We start from the raw sequence: 15,344 nt of genomic DNA, 5'->3' as shown, positions 1-15,344 counted from the left end.
TTGCTGTCTAGCTACCTCTGCAATTGCCACCATCTTCCCTAGCCCCACATCAGGCACCAGATGATGCAGGGCAGGTTATTGGCTTCATTCAGGAAAGATTTGAAGAGCAAATCAGCAATGGAAGAAAGCAGCTTTATTGAAGTGACAGTGTTACAGCCCAGAGGCTGCCCCTTGTGAAGCAGGGCAAGCCCATAGGCTGTGCACCAAGAGTGGCAGTATATGGGCTGTTGTCTAGCTTTATACTCACTTTTAATTACATGCAAATTAAGGGCAGGTTATTCAGAAATCTCTAAAAACTGATGGTAACTTCCAGGTGTTGCCATGGCATTTCTAAACTGTCATGGCACTGGTGGGAGTGTCTTATGCTGATGGGCAGTGAGAGCAACTAGAGATTGCTTACAGCATCACTTGCTGGCTCTGGCCAGTTTCCTGTCTGGTCTGGGACAGTTGTCCCCAACCTTTTTGGCACCAGGGACTGGTTTCCTGGAAGACAATTTTTCCAAGGATGGGAGTTGGGGGAGGATGGTTTCAGGATGAAACTGTTCCACCTCAGATCATCAGGCATTAGTTAGATTCTCATAAGGAGCACACAACCTAGATCCCTCACATGCACAATTCACAACAGGATTCACACTCTTATGAGAATCTAATGTCACCACTGATCTGACAGGAGGCAGAGCTCAGGTGGTAACGCTTGCTCACCTGCCACTCACCTCCTGCTGTGCGGCTTGGTTTCTAATAGATTGGTAGCAGTCCATGGCCCAGGGCTTGGGGACCCCGGTCTAGGAAATAAGTCCTGCCAACCTCCTACCTCACAATTGTATCATGAATTATGTTGATAGATTTTTTAAATGCTAAACCAAACTTGCTCTCATGGAATAAACCCAACTTGATTGTCTTATATGTAGCTGGAATTGGCTTGGTAATATTTTGCTTAGGATGTTTGCATTTATATTCCTAAGTAAGATAGTTTCATAATTTATATTTATCATACTCTCCCTGTCACATTTTGCATTTAAAGTCTTGCTGACCCTAACAATGAGTTGGGAGGTATTCTCTGCTTTTTATCCTCTTTGTGTTCGAGTGATGCTTGTTTCATCCCTAAATGTTTTCTTAACTTATTAATTTATTATTATTGTATCCATCCCCTCAAGTACTGATACTCTGAGTTAAAAACAATCCAATTACAATCTTTAAGTTATTTAAAAATATATCATGAAGTTATTATTTACTATAGTCACCCTGCTGTGCTATCAAATACTAGGTCTTATTAATTATTTCTGGGGTTTCTTGTGGTTTTTTTTTTTTTTAACTCATTAACAATCCTCACCTCTTCCATACCTTCCCACTACCATTCTCAACCTCTGGTAACCACCCTGCTACTTTCTATGTCCATGAGTTCAACTGTTTTGATTTTTAGATCCCATAAACAAGTGAGAACATAAGATGTTTGTCTTTCTGTGCTTGGCTTATTTTACTTAACATAATGATTCCCAGTTCCACCCATGTTGTTGCAGATCACTGAATCTCATTTTCTTTTATGGCTGAATAATACTCCATTGTGTATATGTACCTTTTTTTTTTTTTTTTTTTTTGATATGGAGTCTCACTGGTGTCGCCCAGGCTGGAGTGCAGTGGCGCAATCTCGGTTCACTGCAACCTCCACCTCCCAGGTTCAAGCGATTCTCATGCCTCAGCCTCCGGAGTAGCTGGGATTATAGGCGTGAGCCACCACGCCCAGCTATTTTTGTATTTTTAGTAGAGAAGGGATTTCACCATGTTGGCCAGGTTGGTCTCGAACTCCTGACCTCAGGTGATCCACCCGTCTCGGCCTCCCGAAGTGCTAGGATTACAGGCATGAGCCACTGTGCCCGGTCTGATATGTTTAAAGAACAAACAATGCCAAAAAACTTCTACCCATTTAACGAATCCAATCCTGCTTATCTGAAGGGGTGGCCTGCTCCTCCACACCTGTGGGTATATCTCGTCAGGTGGGACGAGAGACTGAGAAAAGAAATAAGACACAGAGACAAAGTATAGAGAAACAACAGTGGGCCCAGGAGACCGGCACTCAGCATACCAAGGACCTGCACCGGCACTGGTCTCTGAGTTCCCTCAGTTTTTATTATTATTTTCACTGTCTCAACAAGAGGAATGCGGTAGGAGAGCAGGGTGATAACAGGGAGAACGTCAGCAGGAAAACATATGAGCAAAGGAATCTGTGTCACAATTAAGTTCAAGGGGAGGTACTATGCCTGGATGAGCACGTAGGCCAGATTTATGTTTCTCTCCACCCAAACATCTCAGTGGAGTAAAGAATAACAAAGCAGCATTGCTGCCAACATGTCTCGCCTCCCACCACAGGGCGGTTTTTCTCCTATCTCAGAATTGAACAAATGTTCAATCGGGTTTTATACTGAGACATTCAGTTCCCAGGGGCAGGCAGGAGACAGTGGCCTTCCTCTATCTCAACTGCAAGAGGCTTTCCTCTATTACTAATCCTCCTCAGCACAGACCCTTCACAGGTGTCGGGCTGGGGGACGGTCAGGACTTTCTCATCCCAGGAGGTCATATTTCAGACTATCACATGGGGAGAAACCTTGGACAATACACGGCTTTCCAGGGCAGAGGTCCCTGCGGCTTTCCACAGTGCATTGTGCCCCTGGTTTACCGAGACTAGACAATGGCGATGACTTTTACCAAGCATACTGCCTGTAAACATTGTGTTAACAAGGCACATCCTGCACAGCCCTAGATCCCTTAAACCTTAATTTCATACAACACATGTTTTTGTGAGCTCAAGGTTGTGGCAAAGAGGTTAGGGCAAAGTGGTTGGGGCAAAGTGGTTAGGGCAAAGTTACAGATTAACAGCATCTCAGGGCAAAGCAATTGTTCAGGGTACAGGTCAAAATGGAGTTTCTTATGTCTTCCCTTTCTACATAGACACAGTAACAGTCTGATCTCTCCTTTCCTTACATGCCTCAGCCTCCTGAGTGGCTCGGATTACAGGCGTGAGCCACCACACCCAGTTATTTTTGTATTTTTAGTAGAGAAGGGATTTCACCATATCGGCCAGGTTGGTCTCGAATGCCTGACCTCAGGTGATTCACCCGTCTTGGCCTCCCGAAGTGCTAGGATTACAGGCATGAGCCACGGTGCCCGGCCTGATATGTTTAAAGAACAAACAATGCCGGAAAACTTCTACCCATTTAACGAATTTAATTCTGCTTATCAAAATAATAAAGTTCCATTCTTTTCCAAACTTGCTAATAGTTATCATGAATGGTAGCTGAGTTTTATCAAATGCTTTTTTTTTTCTAGATTTTAAGAAATCATTATATGAATGATTCCCCCATTTTCTAATTAAAATTGTGGATTATATTGATTTTTTTATTCTATAGTCCTGGAATAAACCAAACTTGTTTATGAAATATTATGATTTTTACATATTGCAAGATTCAATATGTTGTTTCAGATTGTTACATCTGTGTTTATAAGTGAGACCAGCCTGTGATTTTCCTGACTCATAATGTCCATGGCAGGTTCTCATGCCAAGTTTTGCCAGCCTTATGAAATCAGTTCTATAGCGTTCTCTTCGGTTCTATTCTCTGGGACAGGCATGGAAGTTTTGCGTACATTCCTTTTAACAAAACTTAAGCACATAGACCCAGGAGGATTCACAGAGGACTAGAAATGTGCTACCTGACTGGGTAGCCACTTCATAACATCAGATGCTTGGTGCTGCTACACACAGCGAATTTTAACTTTGGCATAGTTGTAATCATCTTATACCATTTTGGACTCTGCTTTTTACGTTAATTATTTTGCTAATTTCTTTAGTTTTCATAATTATTTTAATGACTGCATATATATTGTATTAATAAATACTAATGTGTAGGGGATTCCTTCATTGGATATTTAGGGTTTTGTTTTTTTTTTATTTTGAGGATTATAGATTTTCTTGCTATGGATATCTCTATGCCTCAATAATATTTTCTTCTGTTAATTATTTTCTTTTCAATTCTCAAGTGTTGGATTAATGAATGTCTTGGTCAGCTCGGACTGCCATAACAGGTTAGGTGGCTTAAATCAGGGGCCCACAATCCCCGGGCTGCACACTGGTACCCTTCCGTGGCCTGTTGGGAACCAGGCTGCACAGAAAGAGCCAGCATTAATGCCTGAGCTCTGCCTCCTGTCAGATCAGTGGGAAGCATTAGATTCTCACAGTGAACTGCGGAAGTTCCCCTGTCCCCCTCTCAGGGGAGGCAATGGGGGTGTGGCTCGCTTCTTCAGTGTCCCACTGCTCAAACCTCTAGGGGAGCATACAGACGGGCAGGCTGTGGGGGTCCAACCCCACGGCAGCATCTAGGGGTGAATGTTTACAGCTCCTGAAGCCCCAGTGGGCATGTGTTACAGGGTACTCTTTTAATTTAGCCATCCATAGGTGGCTTCTGTTAGCTCAATTAGACCCCCTTCCTTATCACAAGGACAGAAGGATTTTTGTATCCCTGGGTTTCTTGTATTGGTGTACTGGAAGAATTGGATCACATATGGACTTGAAGAATGAGTGCAAGGTTTTATTGAGTAGCTCTCAGCAGATTGGGGAGCCCGATAGGAGATGGTTTTCCCCTGGAGGCAGGCCACTCCATGGCCCAACTCTTCTCCAACCACTCCAGTCAAATTCCACGTCATTCCACCAGTCCATGGCCTGCTAGCCTGCCAGTGCCTGTTGATGTGCTCTTCCACCAGTGTGCTCTCAACAACCAGCCGCATGTGTCTCCTTTTGCCAATGTGTTCCTCACAACGTCCAGCCACTTGTGTCTGCCCACTAGGTCTTGGGTTTTTATAGGCCCAGGATGGGGGCGTGGCGGGCCAGGGTGGTCTTAGAAAATGCAACATTTGGGCGTGAAAGCAGGAGTGCCTGTCCTTACCTAGGTCCATGGGGGTGGAGCCCTGGCCAGGGACCCACCTTTCTCTACCCAGCACTTCCCTTCACCACTCCCGTATCATTTAAAGGGACCACACTCTTCCCTTCCCAGCACTCCTGTATCAATAGGAGCGGGAACCCTATTGTGAACTGCACATGTGAAGGATCTATGTTACATGCTTTTTATGAGAATCTAATGCCTGATAATCTAAGGTGGAACAGTTTCCTCCTGAAATCCCCCACCCCACCCCCATTCATGGAAAAATTGTCTTCCACGAAATCAATCCCTGGTGCCAAAAAGGTTAGGGACCACTATCTTAAACAACATAAATCTATATATTTTTTTCACAGTTCTGTAGGCTGGAAGTCTGAGATGCTAGCATGGTCAGGTTCTTATGAAGGCTCTCCTTCTGGCTTGCATATGACCCTCTTTTCATTGTGTCCTCACATGCTGGAGACATAGAGCAAGCTCTCTGGTGTTTATTCTTTTTTTTTTTTTTTTTTTTGAGACGGAGTCTCGCTCTGTCTCCCAGGCTGGAGTGCAGTGGCCGGATCTCAGCTCACTGCAAGCTCCGCCTCCCGGGTTCCCGCCATTCTCCTGCCTCAGCCTCCCGATCCCAGCACTTTGGGAGGCCGAGACGGGCGGATCACGAGGTCGGGAGATCGAGACCATCCCGGCGAACACGGTGTTTATTCTTATAAGGACATTAATCCCATCATGAGGGCCTACCTCACACCATCATCTTACCCTTATTACTTCTTAAAGGGCCTATCACCAAATGCCATCACATTGGATGTTAGGGCTTCAACATACTAATTTTGGGGGACACAATTTAGTCCATAGCAGTGAGTCAAAGTGACTCTTACATATTGCTATTCTGATTTTTAAATGGTGTTTCAATTCACAAGACCATCATCAGAGTGTGGAAATTCTAGCCTCACTTTAGCCTTCCCAAGCAATGAATTTTAACAACCAACTTTACTGTACAAAGGAAAAAACATAATCTCTTTCCGCAGCTAACTCTATAGTAATTACTCTAAAATCTCTTCAGATTAAGTTGTTGTCAAGAAGAGATGGCCAAAGCCCCTTTCTACCTTCAGTATGTCATTACAAATTTTGAAGAGGCAAAATAATTTTGTTGTTGGTGCAGACAGGGTAAACTGAGGAAAAAAAAACAACCAAAAATCTCACTAGATTCCAACAACAGAATTTTGGTTTTTGCTCATACAGCATGCCCACTGTGGGTCATGTAAGATTCTACTCCACATCATCTCCACTCCAGGGTCCAAGCTGACAGAGAAGCCTGTTTGAGATATTAGCAGTCACCAGGAATGAAGGAAAAAAGACACAGTGACCCATCTGATATATTTTAAAGCTTCTACCCTGAAGTGACACATAACATTTCTGCCCATGTATCATTGTCAAAGCAAGTCATATGGCCATGCAATGCATTCAACATGCATTCAACAGGACAAGTATGTGGACAGGGAGTGCTACCTAGCAAGGAACACTGCAGGGTAGCAACCAGACTATTTAGCAAACAATAATACAATCTACCACAGTTTTTTTTTTTTTAATCTCAGTATATTATACAAGAGTAACATTATCAGAGACAATGTTCAAAATGGCCTATTTAAATTTAGCAGAGGCACGACTGCAGTGGTGAGGCCATGAATCCACCCAGAATACCCCTGACTACATATCTGGCTGGATGCATGTACTCTTATATGCAATGCTATATATAATGTGTCCTTCAGGAAGGGGAACATCACACACTGGGACCTGTCGTGGGGTGGGGGGAGGGGGGAGAGATAGCATTAGGAGATATACCTAATGTAAATGAGGAGTTAATGGGTGCAGCACACCAACATGGCACATGTATACATATGTAACAAACCTGCACATTGTGCACATGTACCCTAGAACTTAAAGTATAATTTTTAAAAATTAAAAATAAATAAATAAATATAATGTGTCCTTAAGGAGTCAGTGCTGATATGGGACCAGCCAAGCAGAAGAAATAAGTGTTGCCTGAATTACAGTGGGGCATACTGGTTTACTGCCACAGTTGTAATGTATTTATATTGTATCAACTAAGCATTAATGGAACAACACTTTTCAGAACAGCTTTCTCTGAATACTACTGCCTTAATCAGGCCTGCCAGATATTTTGCATGTGAAAGGTTATGGTGTCACCAGGCACTGTTGCAATTCACACAGGTGAAGGCAAATTTGTTGTGTCACCTTGTTGGTATGGGGCAATAGCTGGATCTGTAGTTCATTTAGCCCTGCTGGGTCTCCTTCAGCTTCTTCAACTCCTGGGGCAGTTATGTGAAGTTCCTGGTATAAATCTACAACTCCTTCATCTCCTCACATAAAGAAAATTAACATCTTTATGATGTTGAGTCATCCCATCCCAGATCTAGGGATAGCCTTTCATTTTTTGAGTATTCTTTTGTTTTCCTCCTCAGCAATAAAAAAACGTTTTATGTGGCAATTTATAATTTTTAATGTTTATTTCTAAATCCCTACTTATTTTGAATTACTTTTCAATTTTCGTCTTTAACCAAATTTTACACATATATATATGTGTGTGTGTGTGTGTGTGTGTATATATATATATATATATATATATATAAATTTTTTTTTTTTTTTTTTGAGACGGAGTCTCACTCTGTTGCCCAGGCTGGACTGCAGTGGTGCGATCTCCACTCACTGCAAGCTCCGCCTCCCGGGTTCTCGCCATTCTCCCGCCTCAGCCTCGTGAGTAGCTGGGACTACGACAGGCGCCCACCACCACGCCGGCTAATTTTTGTATTTTTAGTAGAGACGGGGTTTCACAGTGTTAGCCAGGATGGTCTCGATCTCCTGACCTCGTGATCCGCCAACTCGGCCTCCCAAAGCCAAATTATATATTTTAATAGGTTATTTTCTGCATATGTGAAATCTAGTGATGAATTACTATTAATTTTGTACTCAGCCACACAACTAAATTAGGATACAAAGTGTAATGCTTAATTTTCCCTCTCCCTTTCCAATTCGTGAAACTTTGTTATTTCTTTCCTTTATTCTTATGTATTAACACGTATAATGTCGTTTGGAAAGCATCCAACCATTCTCAGTTTCCTCTTTCAACTTCTCTTTTGATAATCAACTGATTGTCCTTCTTTTGGTGTCTTAATATAGCAAATTAAGAGATTTCTTAATATTTAACTCACCTTTCATTAACTGCTCATGGCACATTACACTTTGAATATGCCACTCTGGATTATATTTGCTAATATTTGGGATTTTCCCATTAATGTTGCAAAGCAACTACATCTGCGGCCAGGGAGCAAATAATCTGGCTGAGACATATACGGAGAAGCAAAAAAAATGTGTTCACAGAACTCTACTCAAGTGGCGTCCAGAGCCCAGGGTTCTGAATGCAATGTCCAAGGACTAATGAGTGAGGGGTCAGGAGGGGTGCGGCAGGAGGCCGCATCAAAATCCAGAACAGGGATCTTCTGCTCTCCAGAGGCAACAGGCTCAGCCTCCCCGCACACCGACTGCTGTCCTGAGAGCCCCACTGGCGCGCCTCGCATAATCTCCACCCCACTCCTCTGAGGCTACACCGCCTCCTCGACAGTATTATCCCCAACCCCGACCTTCCGGCATTGGCCTTCTGCGCCCCGTGACGCACCGGCACACTAGTGACCACAAGGCTTTGTGGGCGGAGCTCGCGCAAGCGCCTGGGCCCTCCCCATGGCTCCGCCCACGGCCCGCCCTGGCCGGGGCCCCCTCCCTCGACATGCACTTCCGGCGACGCCTTCTAGCTGACCCCCAAGCAGCCCAGCGAAACTCAGCGGAGCGCGCGCAGCGCGATGGACGGTCGGGTGCAACTGATGAAGGCCCTCCTGGCCCGGCCCCTCCGGCCCGCGGCGCGTCGCTGGAGGAATCCGATTCCCTTTCCCGAGACGTTTGATGGCGATACCGACCGGCTCCCGGAGTTCATCGTGCAGACGGGCTCCTACATGTTCGTGGACGAGAACACGTTCTCCAACGACGCCCTGAAGGTGACGTTCCTCATCACCCGCCTCACGGGGCCCGCCCTGCAGTGGGTGATCCCCTACATCAAGAAGGAGAGCCCCCTACTCAGTGATTACCGGGGCTTCCTGGCCGAGATGAAGCGGGTCTTTGGATGGGAGGAGGACGAGGACTTCTAGGCCGGGAGACCCTTGGGCCTAGGGGCGGGTGCTCTGGGGAGGGTCCGCTGTGCCAGTGGCCACCGCCAGGGTCTCCACAGGCGCCCTCCCTCCGCGCCTCTCTCCCTCTCGAGTGTCCCCTGCGCTCCTGTCCCCTCCCGCTCCTGTCCCCTCCCGCTCCTGTCCCCTCCCGCGTAGTGCTTGCCTTTGTTCCAGGAATAGCGTTCCAGGCTCCTGCTGCCGCCCCTGGGCCTCACTCTGGAGCTGGCTGCCTCCACCCTCTCGTGCCAGCCCAGCCCCTCCCATGCACATTTGGACGCCGTCCTGCGCTCCAGCTGCACAAAGCTGGGCTCCTGTTACACACTGGACAGCCCACACACAGCCGTGGCTGTCAACCCCCCTCCACTCCTCCAGACTGCCAGCCGAGTACATCATTCTGCCCACAAACCTACGCTACCACTGCCGTCGCCGTCCACCGCATCTCATCAACAGACTGCCGCTCCTAGTGATCTGGACTCACCTCAGAGGTATCTGAGCTGGACACAGCCCCTGGACAGTGATCCTGGACAGCTGGCCGCCCCCCAAGGAGCCTGTCACCTTCAGCAAGACCCATTTCCTCCCCATCCCCAGAGACCTCTTGTGTTCCTGCCACATAGCTGCCAGGGCTTAGGTGTGCCTGGCAACCAAATGGAATCTCTCATTTTCTCCTGTGGACCAGTTAGTTTTGCCTAGAATCCTGTTTTCTTCTGAATTTGCAGCTGTCTCTCTGATGTGTGCCTTTTGTTCAACACAGTAAGCCCTGCTCCCTGCCCTGCTCTAATACACTACCTGTACAAGGTCTTTTCCTTATTTTTAATAAATGTCAGACACTATTAAATAGAAATGGAGTCTCAATGAATATGGCACCTTTCCCTCCCTGGTTCTGTAAATAGGGTCCCTATCTTGTTCAAACGCTATGTGCCCTGCCATGCTATGACTGAAGTTGACTCTTGCATTATAAAAACAAAAGATTGAGTCCTGTGGAGTGTCCTAGGGATGGAGATCTTACAGGCAACCATCTAATGCCAAATGATGACCCTTCTAAACCAGGCAGTTTCATGCCACTTTTGAGGTAGACATTGATCTGATTTGGCCAAGGCAATGTGAAAAACTGTGGAAAAACTTTTGTAAAAGGTTTCCTTATTTTCAAAAAATGGCTACAAAACACAAATCTCAAATTGCTCCATACCATAAATCCCATACATTTGTTTGTGAACACCTGTCAAAGTTTTATTTAACCAGAGATTCATTAATGAAACATCAGAATTGCAGAGGTGTTCTATGAAAGCATTTATATTTATAAAACCTTGAATATGGAGGTAATGAGGAAAGGGATGCAGAGCTGTGATTATTAATTTAGGTACATACCTGGTTGATGACCTGCGAGACGATACAGTTATAACTTTCTCTAATGAGCAGAATAAAAGTTAATATTCATTACTGTTTCTCTGTAGGCTAATCTCTTAAATCTATAGTGCTACAAACAGCCTCTGTCCCATCAACTATTTGATGTTCAAATTTGTTGGTGAAATTTATTCCAGTAGAATCCAATAGCACAGCACTCTGGTATTAAAAGATCACGCATCCAACTCTGTCCCTTATTTCCAATTTGTGTGAATTTCCAGAACATGTAAAGAGGTGGGAATAGGCTGAGCTTAGTGTGTAGCTAGATTTGCTTGATGTGTGGGTGGAAAATGAAAACAGACTGTGATTGTACCACAAAAAGGACTGGTCCTTATACTTTTCTGTCCTCTGCCTTGGGGAGATGAGACTCTTTGTCTTTCAACTTTAACTTAAATTGGTGATTAATCACCCTTAGCCTTTCATTGTCTCTCTGCAATTCAATAGCCTCCAGTAACAACCATATATGATCGCATAATCTTTATAATTACTACTTCCTCTGAACATTTCAAATTCTTGAGATACTGCACCTGTCAGTAAATTTCCTTCCATTGATATCCTATCTCAGTTCACCACGGGTGGAAGTTTTGTCAGTTGCACCACTACCACATAGCAGGTTATCAGTACTTCCTTTACCAACAGTGATGTAGTTCCCATTACTAGCCACCTGGCAGGTAATCAAGCTCCAAAATCCAATTTTATAATCTGCCTCATGACCACCACTAACACCAAATATTAAACTTTAAGCTCCCTCAGAAACAGACTCTCATGAACAACACTTGTAATGGAGTGATAGAAGTAGGATCCAGCAGAGGGAGAATTTATGAAGAAACATACTTTTACAACAGATGCCTCACCTGATCCCACAGGGATATCTAAAGTTGGCACAGCCATTCAGAAATGTTCTAAATGGAGGCTGGACACAGTGGCTCACACCTGTAATCCCAGCACTTTGGGAGGCCGGGGCAGGAGGATTGCTTGAGGCTGGGAGTTGGAGACCAGCCTGGGCAACACAGTGAGACCCTGTCTCTACAAAAAAAATTTAAAAATTAGCCAGGTGTGTTAGTGCACACCTGTAGTCCCAGCTACTCAGGAGGCTGAGGTGGGAGGATCGCTTGAGCCCGGGAATTGGAGACTGCAGTGAGCTATGATCACGTCACTGCACTCTATCCTAGGCGACAGAGAAGACCTTATCTAAAAAAAAGAAAAGAAAAGAAAAGAAAAGAAAAAAAAATTGTCTGAATTGAGGAGAGGCCACATGGACTAGTTTTTCGATGTGGTGTTACCTGGAGGAGGTGGTGTACTCTTTTTTTTTTTTTAATTCACCATTTAAAAGGAATAAGATAGACCTATGCTAGCTACTTTGGAGAGATTTTTGCAAGGTTTTGTTCAGTAAGAAACACAATATGCAGAAAATTGCATAATGTGGCCCATTTTTTTGTTAAACAGATGTTAACCCCAAAGGCCTACATATGAATACACACACACAGTCACACACATATACAATAAGCTAAGTATGAAGAAAAATATAGACATATATACACTAGCGTGTTAGCGCAGGCCACAAGACGTGAGGAAAGGTTGATGCCAGAGATGGAGTAGGGCCTTAGAGAGGGGGATGCACACAACAAAATGAAAGAAAAAAAGGCTGCTCTAAAACGCAGGGAGATTAAATGTATGGCATTGAAAACTGAAAAATCTATAAAAATTTGTGAGGAGTATATAGTATCAGTCAGGGTCCCAAAAAGAAACAGAAGGTATATACAAATGGGGTGATTGAGGAGAATTAAAAGAACAAACTATATACAGATGTATGGGTAGGTTTCAGATAAATTATGATAGATTGGATAACTGTTCCACAAATATTCACTCCTCACTTTCCCACACCCCTATGGTGGATGTAATTCCCTGCTCCACTGGCTCTAAGCTTGGCCGTCATTTGTTATTGTCAATGGAATATGAGCAGACATGACGTAAATAGAGGATTTAAATATGCTTGAGTGGTTTTGCTTGTTTTCTTGCCTTCCTATGATTGCCATGAGAAGAGCATGCCTCCGGTTGTTGCTGATCCCTCAGCTTGGGCCATACAGTGATTCACATGGAACAGATCTAAACACAATCTGAATCCCAGAGCCAAGCCCACCCTAACTGTATCCTGGAGAAGAATAGCCCCAGATGGCCCATAGCACATGAGCAAAGAGAACAAATGATTGTTAATTAATTTGGAGGAGACTTCTTCTACAGCATTATTGTAGCAATAGCTGACTAATACTGAAACCAACAATGGATTTTGAATTATCCTGGGGCTAGCAACAGTAGTGAGCTGTTGCCTCCCACCAAGGCATAAAAGAGTAAGGGCTGGGAGGGGTTACTGGAACACAGAGAGCTCTAGCTATAGAAGAGAATCCCTGGAAAGCACCTGTGGCCTTTGATAGAGGAACTCAGCCACAGCCACCTCTTAATCTGTTAGAGATGGAGCTCTCCCATTGACCAAACTCAACCAGAAGCCAGAGAGCAAGGGAATGGTTTATGCAGTCCATAAAGGTCAGCCTCTGGGAACAGAGCTGTCCCTGTTCCAGGATAGAGGAGAGTGGAAAGTGAATCTGGAAGAGCAAATGGAAGGTATCCAAGAGATATGTGAACAATCAATTCTGAGTGAGAAACATTTGAAAAGATGCATAATTGCAATAGTAATCAGAGAGATTTTAGATAGAACAAAAACAGGTATCATTTCAAAAGCATTACATTGCCAAAAGTAGACCGGGTGCGGTAGCTCATGCCTGTAATCCTAGCACTTTCGGAGGCCAAGGCGGGTGGATCACCTAAGGTCAGGAGTTCAAGACCAGCCTGGCCAACATGGTGAAACCCCATCTCTACTAAAAATACAAAAATTAGCCAGGCATGCTGGCGTGTGACTGTAATCCCAGCTACTCAGGAGGCTGAGACAGGAGAATCGCTTGAACCCAGGAGGCGGAGGTTGCAGTGAGCCGAGATCACGGCACTGCACTTCAGCCTGGGCGACAGAGCGAGACTCCATCTCAAAAAAAAAAAAAAAAAAAAAAAAAAAAAAAAAAAAAAGAGAGAGAGTAAAAATGACCATATTAAGTGTTGAGGGGATATGGAGAAATGAGAATTCTTATATACTGCTTATAACAGTGTAGAATAGTACAACAAAATTGGAGATGAATGTGGCAGCACCTTGTAAAGTTTAAGACAAACATACCCTACAACGAAGCAATTCCAACAAGGATGTTGACTATAGCATTTTTTAAAATATATATATGATTAGTACCTCTGCTAAGCTGCATAGTACCTTTATCTAAATTAATAAAAGGTACCTCCTCTTGGGGAAAGCAGCCTCATGAATGCAGAGTTTGTTAAGCTGTTAGTAATTTTGTGCTTCAAAAAAAAAAGCGAACTGTATTAAGTGTGTACGCAGCCCCACTGGTTGACGTGGCGGACTAGGTAGGGGCTAGATTGTAGCCTCAGTCACTCATTTGGTAAGAGGCACTTCTGAAGTGAGCAACCTACAGATCATAAGCAGCAGCCCTGTTTGCAGGAGCCAAAATTTGAAGCAACATAAGTGTCACCAGTAGGAGTTGGTGTTAATATAAAATTATTAATATTGTCAAGCAGAAAGTTGCCATACAGCAATTCTACTCCTAGGTATATATCCAAGAGAACTGAAAATATATGTCCTCACAAAAGCTTGTACATTATTCATAATAACCAAAAATGAGAAACAACCCAAAAACTCCGGAAACTGATGAATAGATAAAATATAGTATATCCATACAATGGAATATTATTCAACCTTAAAAAGGAATGAATGCTACATACATGCTACAACATGGATGTACCTTGAAAACATAATGCTAAATAAAAGAAACCAGTCACAAAATACCACATATTGTATGACTCCATTTATATGAAACTTCCAGAATACACGAATATATAGATGTGGAAAACCATTTAGAGGTTGCCTGGGGTTTGAGGAAGAAGAAAACAGGGAGACATAGGGTATTTTCTTGGGGTGATGGAAATGTTGCGAAATTAGATAATGGTAATGGTTGGACAACTCTGCAAATATACTAAAAACCACTGACTTGTATATTTTAAAAGGGTACATATTAGAGTAAGTGAATCGTATCTCAATAAATCTGTTATTAAAAATTAATTGTATTTCTATTTAATAACAACAAAGTAGGGGAAATAAAATTTAACAAAATAATACCATTTATGATAGTGTTATAAAGTATCAAATATCTAGAAATAAATCTATAAAATAGCTGCAATACCTCAACACTAGTAACTACAAAACATTACTGAGATGAATTAAACAACTAAATAAATGGAAGGATATAAGATGTTAATGAATTGGAAAATTCAAAATTGTTATGGTATATATTCTCCCTAAATTTATTTTTAGATTCAATGCAACCCCAATAAAAATCAAGCAGATTTTAGAAGAAAACAAGTAGAGTATATCTTCATGATATTGTGTTAGACAAAGATTTCTTCCACAAGAGACATTGGTAAATGACTCTAACATTTATATGGAAAGGCAAAGGATCTAGAATAGCCAAGGTAATATTTAAGAAGTACAAGTTAGATGACTTACATTGCCAGATATTAAGACTTACTATAAAGGAACATAAATTAAGGTGTATAGTATTGGTGCAAGGATAGACAGAAAAATGCAATACAATAAACAGTCCAGAAAGAAATTCACACATATATGGTGACCTAATTTATAACAAAGGCACAATTGCAATTCACTGGGGGGAAAGAA

General features: G+C 43.2%; 1 protein-coding gene across 1 annotated transcript; it reads left to right on the top strand.

The window, feature by feature from the left end:
* The first annotated feature begins 8,734 nt into the window (after nucleotides 1-8,734).
* LOC102118337 (retrotransposon Gag-like protein 8B) lies at nucleotides 8,735-9,995 on the top strand. The gene has a single exon (XM_005594645.4). The coding sequence runs from the start codon at nucleotides 8,792-8,794 to the stop codon at nucleotides 9,131-9,133; it is 342 nt and encodes a 113-aa protein (XP_005594702.1). The 5' UTR covers nucleotides 8,735-8,791; the 3' UTR covers nucleotides 9,134-9,995.
* Nucleotides 9,996-15,344: the final 5,349 nt, after the last annotated feature.

This window comes from Macaca fascicularis, chromosome X (assembly GCF_037993035.2).
Source record: "Macaca fascicularis isolate 582-1 chromosome X, T2T-MFA8v1.1".
Classification (NCBI taxonomy): Eukaryota; Metazoa; Chordata; class Mammalia; order Primates; family Cercopithecidae; genus Macaca; species Macaca fascicularis.
Note: the sequence above shows the minus strand (reverse complement) of the source record. Positions and strands in the feature narration are given on the sequence as shown.

Coding starts and splice junctions, on each gene's coding strand:
- LOC102118337 (XM_005594645.4), top strand. CDS start 8,792: ATGGACGGTCGGGTGCAACTGATGAAGGCCCTCCTGGCCCGGCCCCTC.